The sequence below is a fragment of the Eriocheir sinensis genome, chromosome 3 (genome assembly GCF_024679095.1).
Source record: "Eriocheir sinensis breed Jianghai 21 chromosome 3, ASM2467909v1, whole genome shotgun sequence".
Classification (NCBI taxonomy): domain Eukaryota; kingdom Metazoa; phylum Arthropoda; class Malacostraca; order Decapoda; family Varunidae; genus Eriocheir; species Eriocheir sinensis.
In genome coordinates this window covers 8,274,986-8,292,053 of record NC_066511.1, presented here as the reverse complement: position 1 = coordinate 8,292,053, position 17,068 = coordinate 8,274,986, and the positions used below count along the sequence as shown (strand labels likewise).

The 17,068-nt window shown below is 41.7% G+C and overlaps 1 protein-coding gene across 4 annotated transcripts; it reads left to right on the top strand.

The window, feature by feature from the left end:
- Positions 1-3,160: 3,160 nt before the first annotated feature.
- Positions 3,161-14,307, top strand: LOC127004259 (uncharacterized). 4 transcript variants are annotated; one of them, XM_050871830.1, is made up of 4 exons: positions 3,646-4,047; positions 10,780-10,974; positions 11,184-11,260; positions 11,327-14,307. In XM_050871830.1, the coding sequence occupies exons 1-4, from the start codon at positions 3,888-3,890 to the stop codon at positions 11,822-11,824; spliced, it is 930 nt and encodes a 309-aa protein (XP_050727787.1). In that variant the 5' UTR covers positions 3,646-3,887; the 3' UTR covers positions 11,825-14,307. The 4 variants fall into 4 exon arrangements, 3 of the variants coding, with proteins under 3 accessions (XP_050727787.1, XP_050727784.1, XP_050727794.1); XR_007757740.1 differs by lacking the exon at positions 3,646-4,047 and adding an exon at positions 3,161-3,450 and having other exon boundaries at positions 11,184-13,836; XM_050871827.1 differs by having other exon boundaries at positions 3,648-4,047; positions 11,184-13,834.
- Positions 14,308-17,068: the final 2,761 nt, after the last annotated feature.

The window sequence follows — 17,068 nt, the reverse complement described above, 5'->3', positions numbered from 1 at the left end:
GCTACTCAAGAGCATAATTAGAGACAAAATTGTGAGTTACCTTGAAATTCACTCATTAATTGGGGATTCTCAACATGGCTTCCGTAACAAAAGATCCTGTCTATCATACCTATTGACCATTTATAACGACCTCTTCTCAGTTTATGACGTAACCAAATCATTGGACATAGTTTATTTTGATTTCCAGAAAGCGTTTGATAATGCCCACATCATAAAATTAAGCAAATAGATACTGACGGTCAAGTACACCAATGGATCGCGAATTGGTTGAGCAACAGACAACAAAGAGTGGTGATCGACGGATTTACTTAACTCAGAGTGGGCGCCAGTTACTATAGTGGCGTACGTCCCTCAGCGCTCGGTTCTTGGCCCAGTGCTCTTCATTATTTACCGCAACGATGTGGATGTTGGACTCATTAATCGCATTAGTAAATTTTCAGACGACACAAAGATTGGTAACTCGGTTCTCACTGATGAAGACAGGCAAAGCCTCCAAAAGGATTTGCACAAAATTTCAGCTTGGTCTGATAGATGGGTGATGCCCTTCAACGTAGACAAGTGCCAGGGCCTTCAAGTTGGAACAAGAAATAAGAAGTTCGATTACGAAATGCGCGGCGTCAAACTCAAAAGCGTTCAATGCGTCAAGGACCTGGGGATCAAAATCGCGTCAAACCTCAAATTCTCACAGCAATGCATCGATGCAGCAAATAAAGCGAACAGAATGTTGGGATTCATTAAAATATTTTTTTTATTCAAAAATAAAGATATAATACTTCCGCTCTGCAATAGTTTAGTCAGACCCCACTTGGAATATGCGGTATCCAGTTTTGGTCTCCCCACCATGCAAAGGACATTGCTAAATTAGAAGGTGTTCAGCGTCGGGCAAGAAAAATGATCCCTTCCTTGCGCAACAAATCCTACGAAGAAAGGCAAAAAACAATGTACGTCACTACGTGTATTATAAAATAATTATTTTATATAGTTAATTAGTTGAACCTGCATGCTTTAGTTACTCATCAAATTGATTCGTTTTCTGTTTCAAATCTTAGATTTAGAACATGGATAATTCTTTTAATGGGTAACCGAAAGAAATATATGAAAAGAACCTACATTTTTCTGTTTCATTTCATGATGACTAATATTTGTTACTTCCCAATCCACTGAAATTGTAGTTTGCAAGGAAACACATATCATACATGCTATATAGAGGATGTAACAGTCAAATAACGCGAAAAAGAATTGCTTTGTGCCAAATATGGAGACTGGGTAACGAGTTTTTTTTTTCCATACACCAGCAAAAAGCTAGTATCTAGGGCATAACAAAATTCAATAAATTTATAACTTCGTAATGAAGTGTTTTACCACGTGCTACTGCCACTCAGCGAGCGTTGATGCCGATTTTTATTACATATTGCCTCGGCCCGATGGAATCTTAAGATGGCGGCTGCGGTTTCAGGATTTGCACGGAGTCAACCAATCCAGTTATATTAGAGATCAGTGGTCTGGACAGAATATTAAGAGTAGACTTGATAGCTACCTATACATGGACGAGGATGACAGCTAGGCTCCTAGGTATAGTGGGAGGGGGGCGGAATCTGGAGCTGCCTAGGCAGCTTCAGCTTGTGTAGGCCAGTCGGCCTCTTGCAGTTTACCGTTTACCGTTGAAGAGGTTTCAGGCCCCGGTCCGCCGCCGTGGCAGGGCTCCACAGGGCTGCTAACATTATGTTATGCGGGACGTATTACTTGGGTTCCGTGTCGCCGTCACAAAGACTCCGTGGAAGGGAGATATGTAAACACCTTGCACAGCTTCTGTAGTTTAATATTCTTCCTTAGTAGTACACTTCACTCTTGACTCTTCACTGGCCACTAGCTTAATTAATTACTATGACTGGGACTGACTCCTCTCGCCCTCTTCTCCTATATATATACAGAATAGTACAGTCTAGAACGTTACAGTATATATTCGATCATACAAGAATGAACATATGTAGCAAAAATATGTGCGAGTTGGCAACACTTCCCGCCTGGCGCCTGGCCGCGGGCTCCGCGGGGCGCGGGCGGAGCCTTGTTCCCCGCCCCCCTACTCGCTCCTCCTGGAGTCTTCCAGAGGCCCATAGACCCCGGGGAAAGCTTCCAGCACAACAATTATAACAGTAATATTAGCACCCAAAGTTGTCCTCAATCTTCATGTTTGTTAAGTCGTAGGATTTAATGAATAAGTGAGTCTTCAGTGCTTTCTTGAAGATTGCCAGACTGCCACTGTTCTTAACATCCCCGGGTAACTCATTAAAGAGCCGCGGGTCACTCTTCTCAAATGCTCTGAAACCCAGTTCCAGGTTGACCCTGCGCTCATAGAGTCTATGTAGCCTACTGTGTCTCGCTGACATGGCGGTGTCCAAATGATAAATCCTGTAGTAAATTTCTCAAATATCCATGCAGGTTTACCAAGTCGCGTACGTTGCTTGATAAGTCAAGACACATATTTTGTAGACTATTCGTGCCTTAATGGGTAGCCAATGCAAGTCTAAAAGTGCGGGTGTTATTCTCTCACGGGGGTGGGGGGGCAGACCCTTTATTAGCCTTGCACTCTGTTCATGACAAGTTGTAATTTCTTCAGCAGATATTTAGGAAGGCCATAATAAAGTGAGTTACAATAATCCAGCTTATACTAGTTACGTGATAATATATAAGCATCTTCATATAGTCTTTATCATTCAGATATATATACATATATTTTTTTTTTTTTTGGTATTTCGTTGGGGATATACCCCAATGGAGGAAGGCGGAGCATTAGATGTATCTTGACAAATGCAATATTTCTTAGATGGCAGCCTGCCGTTCTCACCACCTGATTTATCTGGTTCTTTGAATGATAGAGTGCAGTCTAGTATCACACCTAATTCTTTGACTGACTTTTTTAGTCATAGTGTAATTTTTTATCCGAAGTGTATATATATCTAGCCTCCTGAGATCCTTAACTGTTCTTCCCCACAATCGAGCATGCAGTTTTATCCTCATTCAGCTTCAATTGGTTGCGTAGAATTCATCCATTTCCCCACATCATCCATAATTCTGCTCAGCTTATTTCCACATCAGAAGAACTGTGTATCATCGACATATAGTTTAAAATCAACTTCATGCCTTCTTAGCAAATGTGAAAGACCGATAGTATACATCCTGCAGGCAGAACTGGCAGCCATCCTCTGTGCCCTGCGTCACGCCACGGCCGATATGAACACCACCATCATCATCCACTCCGACTCGCTGTCAGCCCTCAAGGTCCTGCAGGCGAAGAGCGTCAGAGACAACACTCGGCTCATAACCACGTACCATCCTCCATGAAGCCAACACCCTTGTCTCACTGGGCAAGAACATCAAAACAGAATAAAATTGGACCCAGTACACTTCCCTGCAGAACACCACAGTGACCACACTTCGATCCCTTCATCCGTGAGTACAATTTAAGCAAATTGTTTACCACCGAACAGAGACTATAGTTTCTGTTGAGTAGTAATTAAAGCCTCTTGTAAGCAGATTGATTATCCGGTAAAGCTTGCAGTCTCCCTATAATTATGTTCTTATGTTCTAATGTTATGTCCTTATGAGAGAGAGAGGGGGTCGTGGGCAGGTCACTTCTTATTGGGTTTACCCCCTAAAAAGGGGGAACGGGCCTTTGTCTGTGCGACGGCCCGTCGCAGGGGGGAACCCGCCGCTGGCGTGCGGCGGGTGTGGGGAAGCCTCCGCCGCCGCCACAGCCACGAGTAAGAGCCGGCGAGCAGCGACGGAGGCACGGGCTCTCTGGGCAGGCGCCCTGCGGACACCCGTAGCTGACACGTGCGAGCAGCCGACTGGCCGACTTGACCACGGAGGGGTGGCCCTAAGCGAGGATGACCCCACGGGTCCACCTCTCCTCCGTAGAAGGGCCACCCGGCTGCCCGCCCGAGGAGTGCTGGCGTTCCACTGGGGCAGGTCACGTGGGCAGGTCACGGAGTTTAGCAGAGGGCAGCTATAGGAGTTGGCAGATGTCGCTTACCACAGCACAGCCAGGTGAGCCGGTCAATATTGCGAATTTTCAGCCTTATTGTAGGGAGCTCTTGTTTTGAACTTGTGGGAACACTCAGTGTAGGTGCATTTTTTTTTATTTTTATATAGGGATGGGCGTAGGTGATACGTAGGGGAAAATACGCACACGTGGTGGGGGAAAATGAAAATTTAAAGTGGTAGCCCTGCTTGGTGGCAATACTGGGTCAGCCTGGGAGACCATGCGGGGAGGTTTGAAGGTTTCATTTCCACTGGACTGACGGAACGCGAGTTTGTAGCCTTATTTTGTGGTGTTAACGGCACGGGCTGGTGACCCGTCTGAGAGCAGAAATACCACACTTTTGCTGTGTTGTTGGGTGTGGGAATAAGGCAAACAAACACCCAATCTTATCGTTTTACCGCTTGCCTAAAATACCAACGCGGCAAGGTGAAGAACGGAGGGAGTTGATCGCACAAAGGAGAAGTCTCTGGTTATCGAGAATCTCCAGAGCCCAGACTTCAAACCCTAACCACTGGAGAGTCTGTGGAAAGCACTTCATGACAGGTAAGAATGATGTTTCAGTCATACACTAAGTAGAGACAGTGTTTCCTCAGTCCTAGCTGGGGCTTCCAGAGTCAACATATAACACCTTCAGATCCAGATAGCTTTTTTTTTCAGTAGTGTCAAGCAAAGATTATAGTGAATATATAGGGAAGTGAATTTTCACTTAGGCTATGTCAAATTATTTTGCCTTTATTAACCCTAGATCAGTCGGCCTATGAAATTGCAACGATTATGATCGACTTGTGCCAATTGGAATCAGGAAAAAAATATAAAGTATGAAAACATCCTGTATTCATTCCAAATGATACTGTGCTACAAAAATAAGGCTTCTGGACTGCTACTGGCTGTAAATGACTAATTAAATAAAAAAATAAATCCGACTTGGAGATAATTTTAAAAAATATTGAAAGAAAAAAAAAGTATTGAGAACTTTTGTTCCTCAAACCCAAATATATGAAATTCAGCAAAAAAAAAAAACTAGTTTCTACACTAAACTAGAAGGTATTTACACTCAATGTCCCAGTCTGCCTGCCAGCCCTTCTTCTTCTTCTTTTGACCTGTAACGCTTTGTATCGCTTCTTAGGTCCTCCTCCCTCCTCCTCTCTCCTTCTTCTTCTTCACACAACTTTCTTTCTTTTCGTTATGTATTTCTAACCTGAAATAAAGCCATAAACTTATATTCACCACTTTTTTCTCTCCCCCAGCACTTCGAACACTTTGCACACTTGCCTTTTTCTTCTTTCTTTTTCCATTTTTCTTCCCATACAGCCCCAACATACAGCCAGATCGCTCGTGCTCCTCCTCTAGTCTAGCCCCTCCCTCTCCGCCTGTCCTCCATCCTCACCTCCTGCCACCAACTCTCCTCCTCTCCTCCTCCCCCTGCCTCTGCCACTCTCATAGTTGTTCTATTCCACTATTAGGTCCTGTCCCTACAGTCCTGTGCTCCTGTCCCCTGTTCCTGCTGTTTCCCTCTGTTCTTTCCTGTTCTGCTTTAAACAATCCTTTGCTCCCCACCTTCCTACATGCCAGTGTACTCCTTCTCCCTACTACTTCCTGTACTCATTGAGTTTTACTGCCACTCATTCCTTCCTTCCATTGTTGACTTGTTCATTCCCTCCTTTTTTTTGCATCCCCTATTCTCCATTTCATCCCATTTCCCCTCAGGTCTTCATTTCTCTTTTTCCACCTCTAGGTCTTTTCTCCTTTTTTGCCTCCTCTTCTTTTTTTATTTTTCTTGTTTCTTCTCTCCTCTCTCTTTTCTTTCTTCACCTTTCCTGCCTTTTTCTTTCTTTCTCTTTCTTACACTCTTTCCCCTTAATCCTCTTTCCTTTTGAACGCTTCTAATCCCCTATCACTCTACTGGCCTACTTCACCGCTCTACTGGGCCTGTCCCCACCGTCTCTTGTCCCCTCCTCCTACTGTGTTCTGCTCTGTAATGTTCTGTCTCCCTAGAATCTTCCTTCCTCATCCATATTTCTGACTTCTTCTATTCACTCTATATCATCATATTTGTTTACTACTCCATTTATTTCTTATTTACTCCATCCTTTATCTCCCCTTTTTCATCTTCCTCTCTCTTCTCTCCTCCTATTCCTTCTCCCTCCTTTGCCTTCCTTGCTAACATATATTATACCTTACGTTACCTCCGTTGTTTCCTAGTACCCATTTGCCCATTGCCTCCACCATGTTTCCCACCAACCATTTTATTACTCACTCATCTGGGAATTCCACTTCAGGTCCCACTCTCCCCCATCCTCTCCATACATCTCCCTCATCATCCTCCATCTCCTCTATCACTCCTCTCCCTCCTCTTCTTCCAGGCACCTAACTTTACTCCTCCATCTGGGCTGCACAAAAATCAGGGTGCCTGGAATAAATAGAAATGCATCTTCGTGTAACATGCAGCCTGTATAGCCTTTTTATATATTTATTGTTTACAAAATTTAGCAATGTCTTTAGTTATGGCAATTTAGTAAAGAGTGGGGATAATCTTGGGAATAGTGGCTCCTAGCGGATGCTCATTTAGGGCACGGTATGGTGGTAATTACAGCATTTCTAGCATGTACGATGGGGTTTTGACAAGCGGACAGGCGTGTTTATGTCACAAGGGGTGTATTTTCCCACACTGGCCTCACGATTTTTTCTAAGTTCATTGTTATGGTTTCACTCGGGGCTCTATAGACAGACTGAATCTCATAGCTGCCTTGCAGTGCACCATACAAACTAGTTCCTAAGCCAGTAATATCCAGAACGCGCATGGATCATTACGATTTTGGACCTAAAACGGTCTTTGCGAGTTTAACGTTATTTTCTTCTCTATACTAAGGCAAGTAATGGTGCAAGCATTTGTATTTTATAATTTTAAGGGCACAGGTAGAGAAAATTTGGTCCAAAATCTGGGATTTGGCGTATTTGAGTTCAGTGTCTCATCATTTTGGACATTCATCTGGTATCACTCACGAAGTTTTAAAGCAGTCACTCCATTCTGAGTAATTTTCCTGAATATTTTACCAAGGTGGGCGTGGCCCATGTGATATTTAAATCCCTCGCACTGCGCTGGCATTTTCCACGTTTTCATTGGTTTAGAAATATTTTTTTACAATTTTTTGTTATTGAAGCTAGTGGTGAATATTGCCAACTGCCACCTACTAAGGCTTGGTTGGTCCCTTGGTGCTACTTCACAGTTTCACACTCAGACTCTCAGTAATTCAGTGGCGATTCTGCCTCCGTAGAGAGTAGGTATGTTACATGTCACTCGGGTTTCCCCCCCCCATGAAATCATTGTTGTCTGACCCTCACAAGCTTGCTGAAGGATGGGGATGCCTAGCAAAGGGCGTAGAAAAATGAAGAAAGAACGGTGGAAGTAGCAGCTGAATCTGAGTCCCCCAGCACCCCTGAGCCTTCACCTTCGAGCAGTAGTAAAGCCTCTGAAACCTCCAGTCGCAAAAGAAAATGACTTCTTTCATCACCAAAGGAGAAAACACCTGCCTCTAATGAACATGTAATATTGCAGAAGAAGGTGTTTGAGGATATAAGAACATAAGAACACAGGGAGACTGCAAGAGGCCGAGTGACCTACACAGGGCAGCTCCAGAATCCCCCCCACTACTCACGATGGGTGAGGTGTAGTTTCAGGGTTTACAGGTAGAGGCTTGATCCTCGTTTACCTTCGGTACGGGCGTACGCTCCAGTACCTTGTCACCTTACTGCACCCACACCTCACTACCACCTGTCATCCTCGTCCATGTAGCTATCTAGTCTACTCTTTAGGGTTGCACCGATAAGCAATTTGGCCGATTACCGATTAATCAGTAACCAATAATCGGCCGATACTGATTAATCGGCCGATTATTTAGAAATTGTAAATGTGATTAATCTTCATTAATTACTGGACACTGGTACCACAAAAGTTGAAGACATACCGTAACCCTCATGTTTACAACTTTGTTTACTGCCCAACTGTCATCTCCTGTATGGAGAGCAAATACTTCTAGTAATTTGTTACTTATAATTTAGCCTTGCTTTGTGGAAACATACTGTATTTAATATGTTAGAATTTGCCAGTTTTCTCGTTCTTGTGGTGATCCTAGATGCTACTAGAAATGGTAGTGTACAGAAAGTTTATCAATCTCTCAAGTCTTCTACTAATTTACTGTCTGTTACACTGTGTTTGCTTACTTCTAAACTAAAAACATGCATGTTTTGATTTTTTTTATTAGTACAAGATATACAGTATGATTACTGCATATTAATATGAAATAATAACTTTATGTAGCTACAGTGATGAAAAAGCACGCCACCACGTGCACCACACCTGCCAGTGTTTACAAACAATGGCAGCTGCTGTGACGCCGCGCCTCCCCGCCGCTGCACCGCTGGCCTGGCTCCTGCCCGGCACACACTCGTGTGTGTCCACACACAACTTTCATTACTCACCAAAGACCTGTAAAAATATTTGTGATAAATTTCCGCAGCCGCCATCAGTCGCACGCATGCCCTCCACGTGTTGGTGAAAGGGAGGCAACACCTGTTGGGTTAAAAAAAATATAGCTTATTCATTTTGCCATCGATTGATACCAAAAACATTTCTGTAGCCCCAGAAATAAGGGAGTTATGGCGATTCGCACCAAGCGGTTGATTTTCCAAAATTCGCAGCTTAAGGACAGGGCTGGGGCAAGTTTCTGGTCCATAGTGTAGGGTTCACTGAGTTATTATTTAATGGATTTTGAGAGGTAATTTACTGATACTTTGCTGTAGGCAAAAACCCGTGGTCATTATATAGTTTCGTGACAATTACGCGAGATCGAACTTCGTTGATAAAAAATAAGTTAAAAGCATAACAGTAAAAGAAGCTTTTAATACATCTTTAACCCTGTATTAAATAAACTTGCAGCCTGCAGGAACTAATGACATGGCAGGAGTAAAAACCAGCATCTAAATTTATGAAATGTAGTAGTAAAGTAGAAGCCTGCATGAGATGAAACCTGACAGGCCATATTATTTACTATCGTGATATGATTACCTAGGCTATGACAACGGGATAAACAATACGTCTATTATAAGGCTAATGGCTGAAAGTTTATTTTTTCTTCTTTTTTTAGGTGAGTAGAGCAAAAAAATAAATGATCGTTCCGTTGTCACTGGAGTGTGAAGTTATTTTTTCTTCAGACATAACTTGCAGCTACCATTGATATTAATATTATTTACAAAACAAATTTCTTAATCTTCCTATTGAATAAAAAGGGGTATGATATTGAATGTGTTGGGGGTCTAATTTCCATACATGGATATTTTTTCCGGGCAAAAAACAAGAGTTAGTCTAAGAGTGCTGAGTTATAATTTTCAATCTCCTTGGTAACATAATAAAAAACTAGATGAATTTGTGAAAAATGGTAATTTCTGATTACAAATTACTTGATGCTCACATATAATTATACTCAGATGTTCCTCATTTTACTATAGCCTAGTACATTGTAAACATGGCCAATTGCTTTTCTTCAGTGTTTAGTGCCTTGTTCTCTGCAGTAAACGTACCTGAAAGAATAAATTTTAATTTGAAGTTGTCTGTACAGTACATTTATATGTATGATACATCAGTCTTAACCCGTTCCATCCATGACGTCAGCGTCACAGTATGGAAAGAGTCAAGATGAAATGGAAGAGGGTTAATCCTCTTCTAAACCTTTTAATCCTCTTCCATTTCCTCTTAAAGAGGTTTATAAGAGGATTAAGAGGAAATGGAAGAGGATTAAGAGGTTTCGAAGAGGACTAACCCTTTCCATACGCTGACGCTGTCAGACACCGACATCGGTGTCGTCGAAGTGAAGGGGTTAAACACTTAAATGTGCTTATGCTTTACCATAATTAGATAATGACCTTGAAAGTTTCATTATGACAACATATTTTCAGTGTTACTGCTAAATACAATAACACATTAATTGGCCCTAATGTATATCAGAGAGGCCTCAGAATTACCCTAAAACTCCATGCTTCTCTCACCTCCAACCACCCTGCATTTTGCGCTGGGCTAATCCCCCAGTGTTTCAAGGTCCTAAATACGCCCCTGATATGTAAGTTTCGTTATTGCACATGACACGGACTTATTAGTAAGAATAACCTTAGAGACGTTGCCAGCATCATTGTTCAAGTATTAGTTACTGTTAGATAAGTAGACGCTCGTTTTGTGAATAACCAACCCACTAAAAGTGGGTTCGCTTGTGTGGTAGGTAGTACAAGTGAAGATGAAAGTTGGCACTCTGAAGCATCACTTATTGTTAAATATATAGATAAAGTCTTTGTTGAAACATTATGTATGTAGACAGTACATAGCTTTGTAAAAGTCATTTTTTCCTCTAATTCTTCCCTTGGTTTCCACATAAAACTGTCGCATTTTAGGGCAACAGCCTAACTTGTGACTTTTTTTTTTTTTTTTATTTATTTATTTTTTTTTTTTTTAGCTTATGTAGTGCTAGTGCCATGCTTAGACTTTTTTTTTATTGAAATAAAAGAAATGGTCATCACTAAATGCAACTACTCATCAAATTAGGGATAGTCACTTTCAGCTATGCTGGTAGCTTTGTTGTTAGTCCCTGGATGACTACATAACACATCTTTCACATTGATTCTTTGAATAAACTAAGTTTGAGCATGTTGCCCAGAGTGGTCTTCATAATCATTGGTTTCTGTCTTTTCAGGGGCTCCAGCTGCCGTTCATGACAAAAGCAATCCTGACTGGGCTCCTATACTGAACTTTGGGCACAAGAACTTTGTAGCCAATGAGCCCTATGCAATGAAGTCAATGGAACGGTATGAGCGATTGCTGACAAGGAAGAAAGGAACTAAAGACTTGGATGCTGCGCGAGGGCTTTTACAGTTACACAAAGAAGGAGGTTAATATTGGATTCAGTTACATTTCTATTTATCCTTTTTTTTATTATTCACTGGATTATTTCATATTTAAGATATTTGTTCTTTCTGATTGCTGATTGTCTCGTATATTTCCTTTTTGTGTCTCATTCTTTTGCACACACTAATATTATTATGCTGATCACGGTGTATGTTTCAACTGTTGAAATAGTTTGCTTTTGTGCTTCCCAAGCCTGCCCTGAGGTGCTGACTGGTGCCGTCCAAGCCTGCCCTGAGATGCTGACTGGTGCTGCCCAAGCCTGCCTTGAGGTGCTGAATGGTGCTGCCCAAGCCTGCCCTAATGTGCTGGCAGGTGCTGACCAAGCCTTCCCTGAGGTGCTGGCAGGTGCTGCCCAAGTCTGCCCGAAGGTGCCAGCAGATGCTGCCCAATCCTGTCCTGAGGTGCCAACTGAAGATCTACAAGAGACTCTGCAGAAAGTATCATGTGCATCACAGACTGAACTTTCTTCTCATTTGATTGGGGCATTGCAAGATGAATTTAATCATGCAACTGTGGAGAAAGTTAACTTACAACAGGTAGTAGATAGTTTGAAATTCACAGAAAACTTCTTCAAAGATGATGACAAGAAAGTGAAATTCTATACTGGACTTCATCGTTACATTGATTTGATGGATTTGTTTGACTTCATTAAGAGCCATATTACCATAACCAGTAAGACTTTAACACCTTTCCAGATGATGATCATGACACTAATGAAACTTCGCCATAATTTTCCTGTTCAAGATCTAGCATACAGATTTAATATTTCTTCTTCTTCCTGCTCCATAGTAATTCTTAGGATTTTGGATATTTTATATCGAAGAACAAGCTGAATGATCAAGTGGCCAACCAGAGAGGAATTACAGCAAACTATGCCAATGACCTTTAGAGAACACTGTAGAGAAGATTTGTGTTATTATTGATTGCTTTGAGTATTTTCTGGATCGGTCAACAAACTTATTGGCACAGGCCAAGACCTGGTCTTCTTATAAGCACCACAACACCATAAATTTTTAATTGGAATATCTCCTCAGGGAAATGTATCATTCATATCCAAGGGTAGTAGAACAAGTGATAAATACATCTTTGAACATTGTGGGATTCTAGATTACATTTTGCCTGGAGATTATGTTATGGCAGACAGAGGTTTTTACATAGCTGATGCATTGGCTGTTAAACGTTCAACTCTTCTAGTTCCTGCATATATGAAGGGAAAGAAACAGTTGAGCAGGGATGAGATAGTAACCACAAGGAATATTGCTAATGTAAGAATTCATGTTGGGAGAGTCATAGGTTCAGTTTGCCAAAAATTTAAGATTCTAGCAGGACCTCTTCCTATGCATTATGTCATGAAGAAAGACAGTCTGAACTTGACCACAATTGACAAGATAGCTGTCATTTGCTGTTCCTTAGCAAATATGTGCCCATCAGTGGTAAGCTTTGAATAAATTAAAATAGGCAGTGAAATAGGTATTCATCTGGTAGAATTTCATTGTGTCTTTTAAGAATATCTTAAAGCTTAATTCATACACACCATGCTCTCTTTATCCAGTGCATTCTTGTTTGCAGATTTTAGCAATATTTTTATTGAATTACCCTTGAAATGTTGTCAAGCTAATGACTCAAATAATAGTGTAAAAACTACTTTCCTGCTATTTGCATAACAGAAGCAGGTAAGGTAAATGTATACGTTTGTAACATTTTATCTAATAGTGTTCAATTTTATATATTTTGAGAAGACTGGAAGATGAGAATGAGGTGCATGGCCAGGTGCAAATGGAAACTTTGCTGCCATGGCCAGCCCCTAGATGGTTAATGTGCACTGTACAATTATCTTATTATTGCATTGTGCTGGGAAATAGTCTCATAATAAAAGGCATGAATAACAAAATTTAAAGAAATACTATGAGATTGCATAACCTTTATATAATAAACTTTCAATCAATCAGTGCACGCTTTAATACTGATGCTTGTTCCTGGGTGATGGTTATTTGTATGCTTTCAGCAGCTTCTTTAATCTCCTCAAAGGCTTTATCTACCAATGTATCATCTCTAAGTCTGGCTAGAGGAACAGGCAGATCTTTGCCTAAGGAAACAGATAATGGAATAAATTTAGTGTTGAATGGTTTCTTTACTGTAAGGATTACTGCCTTTGACTCGTGCTAAAAAATGGTGTGAAAGAATTAGAGCTCATCTTCAGTGGGTTGAATAAAATTTTTTGGCTTACTGGAGTGTGTAGGTGGGACATTATCAAGAGCATCATCAAACACTTTTCCTTTTGGCTGCAGACCTGAAGTCAAGAGACAACGGCTGCCAAGCACCTATGGTTCATGGGTCTCCTCAAACAGCACCCAGAGGCCAACCTGCTGTTCAAGGAAGGTAGGAACGTTCTCTACATCTCGTTGGATAATAGGCCTGTGTATGATCAGCTTGTCACGGAGGGCTTTCAGGGGGAAGTCATGGTGCCGCTGGAGGAGGCTCCAAAAACTGTGCTTGTTCATAGTGTGCCCACCTATGTGTCTGTCAATTGTTTAGCCACTCCTCTGGGCTTTCTGTCGCTGAAGAGGCGGTTTGTGGGTCAGACGGCATGCCCACAACTATGTACTTGGCTCAGTGCAGGACGACATCCCTGAGGAAGTGTGGATCTGTGGCCTGGGCAGAAAGTGGGTCACTCCTTACAGACCTGAGCCTGACCTCTGCCACCGTTGCAGTCGCTGAGGTCATAAGGATTGGGTGTGTAGATCGTTGTGTCGGTACTGCACTGGCCACCACCACTTGGAGGAGTGTAGAAAACTGATCCAGGACAGTGTCCACGGTGCTGTAAAGGAGCTATTACACTGGGCAAATTTTCCGTGGATCTTCAGTCATAAAATTGTCAATTTTTGCCTACATGAACATACTACCATCGTCTTACCATCACACTTGTCCCACACTCTCAGCGTTCCATGGTCTTGACTCTTGACCGACACATTTTCACAAGTATGGCTGATGCCTGACGTCCCTGTTTGCACCCCCGTTTTCACTCAAAGTGACACTCAATTTATACAAGCAACGGAAAAAGAAAAGAATGTGGAGGCAACAATGGCTTGCAAGAAGAGAGGAGGGCAGTGAAGTGATGCAGCTGTTGCAAAAACTACATCTAGAAGACGAAGTGACCTCGGAGGCCTTGGTCCAGGCAACAACACTCATAGCTGAGCGAATGTATAGGGACAGTAGGGTGTAGCTTCTTCCTCTTCTTCATATGTTTCTTGTTATTGCTGATGATGATGATTGTGAATACCATCGTCCTTCGGTGAAATCTACCGTAGCTACAGAAGACCCTGGACACGTCAGAAAACCACGGAAATGAGAACCACGTCAGCGGAAATCGTGGTTTGGCTGAAGATCCCCAGAAAATTTGCTCAGTGTAATAGCCCCTTTATAAACTGTGGTGGCCCTCATAATGCCTCATCCAGTGCGTGTCCCGAGAAACCTGCACCCTTCTCCAGCACCCTTCGTGATCAGTCAGAACCCTTCACCTGTCAGCATGTCACTCCTGCCTACCACCCTGCACCGCCCCCTGCTCAAAATGCCTGGGAAAATCCCCTTCCTAGCTCTGGATCTCGATACCTCTCCCCTGGCACTGGCTGTGAGTCCTCACCTGCCCCTGCAGTACCTGCTGGGGGTCAGCCAGTCTCCTGTTCACCCTCCAAAAGGAAATTGCCAGAGTAGGGAAATGTTATGCATCATATTGGAAAGCACATTGGTAGGGCTAAAGTATTTGTTAAATAAGTTTTTTGAAATTCTCAAAAAATGAGTGGGTTTCAAGGTTGGGAACTCAAAAATGGTATTTTTCAGAGCCGTTTTTTGCGAATTTATTTGATTTTTTACCCTTTCGAGTCGGTTTTCGAGCCCGGTCGCATATTAAAAAAATATATCCCTTTCATTTTGCCGTCAATTGATACCAAAAACACGGACAGAGGTAATCGATGATGTGCCCAGCTGCTTCCTGGTCCAGCGCGCCGGCCACATAGTAGTACTTGGTGGCGTCGGCAGTGATCTGGTGTATGTGGAATTGTGCTTCGGCTTGCTCAAACCACATGTGGGGCTGTGCTGTCCAGAAGGTGGGCAGCTTGAGTGAAGCTGCATTCTGTTGCTCCTAGCTGTTGTCTGCAGGCATGTTGACATCCAAAAAGGGCTGTTTTTGGATACTCCGGGGTCACCACTGTGGCGGTTTCGATAGAAAGGCGTACAGGAGCATTGCAGTTTACTGGGCAAAGTGTATGGACGAGCTGGCGGTGAGGTGGATTCTACTCCAACCCGCAGCGCGGCTCAGCAGGTCTCCTTGCGTGGGCTGACTTGTGTGCTCGAGCTCCTTGGCGGTGTACCGAGGCTTCGGTGGCGAGAGCTCGAGCTTGGTGAGCGATGGTTCGGATCCTCAGTGATGTGAGCCATATATATATATATATATATATATATATATATATATATATATATATATATATAGATATATATATAGATATATATATATATATATATATATATATATATATATATATATATGCGAATCGCCATAACTCCCATATTTCTGGGGCTACAGAAATGTTTTTGGTATCAATTGACGGCAAAATGAAAGGGCTATATTTTTTTTTAATCAGCGACAGGGCTCGAAAACCGACTCGAAAGGGTCAAACATTGAATAAATCTTCAAACAACGACTCTGAAAAAAACTATTTCTGAGTTCCCAACCTTGAAACCCACTCATTTATTGAGAAATTCAAAACACTATTTAACAAATACTTTAGTCCAACCAATATATATATATATATATATATATATATATATATATATATATATATATATATATATATATATATATATATATATATATATGTATATATATATATATATGTGTGTAAATAAATAGAGACAAGGAAGAAAGAAAAAGAAAAGAAGAGAAGAAAATAATGAGAAAGAACAAAAGAAAGAATTTTAATGAATAATATATACAGACAGAAAGGATGAGAAAAAGAAAGAGAGGGAAAGATAGAAAGATTAAAAGAAAAAAGAAAGGAAGAAAAAGAAGAGAATGAGAGAAAGACAAATAATGAGAAAGAAGGAAAATATATAGACTGAAAGAAAGGTCCTTCCCTTCTTTATCCACACTGATCCTATTGTCTCCTGGGATGTGCAGGTGTGTAGGAAGGGAATACAAAGGAAGAACAGACACCAGAAGACCTGGCGGTCTATGGTGAGGGTGTCTGTTTACTACCGCTACTACTAGTAATCTACGTGTGGTAGGACAGGATAGAGTAGATGAAGGCTCCTCCCCACCCACCTCTCCCTCTGGCAACGTGCCAGCAGGAAATAGTTATAAGAGAACACCATGTGCCTTTAAGGAAGAAAGGGACATGGAAATTTTACAGTAAAGAGAGAAACAAGAGGAAATTACTACCATTAACTTATATTACTGGTGACCTAAGCTGTGGGGGAAATTATTGAGTCGTCAGATTAACGCCGTGCTGCAGTGTGCCTGAAACATACGAAAATGGTCAGTAAAATCTAATATCCCTGAAGTACTTATCCATTGAAGACTTGAAGCTATTGATACTCTGTGTGCTAACTACTGACGGTGGGAGTCTATTCCAGTGATCAGCGACTCTATTATTGAAATAACTTCTGCGCACCAATGTGTTACATTTAAGTTCCCTTTAACTTCATACCTTTGCTGCATGTTATTGTGTTGGGGTCTCTGAAATAGACTTTCTGGGTTAATGTTTTCGAATCTATTAAGGATTTTGAACACTTCGATTAAGTCCCCTCTTACCCTTCGCCTTTTTAAGGAAAACATATATAAATGCTTTAAACGCTCGTCATACGGCAAGTTACGGAATGCTGAAATTTTTTTGGTTGCTCATCTCTGTATCTTTTCTAGCAAAATTTTATCTTTGATATAATTCGGTGACCAGAACTGGACGGCGTATTCTAGATGTGGTCTTACAAATGCTGAATATAATCTCTTCATAAGTTCGGGTGATTTATAATCAAAGTTTCTTGAGATTAGTCCTAACATCATATTGGCTTTTTTACTCGCCGCA

Bases quoted from the DNA above. Each gene is read 5' to 3' on its own strand.
- LOC127004259 (XM_050871827.1), top strand. From the start codon at position 3,888: ATGACCCCACGGGTCCACCTCTCCTCCGTAGAAGGGCCACCCGGCTGC. The intron at 4,048-10,779 runs GTGAGCCGGTCA...CTGTCTTTTCAG, and splicing joins GCTTACCACAGCACAGCCAG to GGGCTCCAGCTGCCGTTCAT. The intron at 10,975-11,183 runs GTTAATATTGGA...GTGCTTCCCAAG, and splicing joins ACAGTTACACAAAGAAGGAG to CCTGCCCTGAGGTGCTGACT.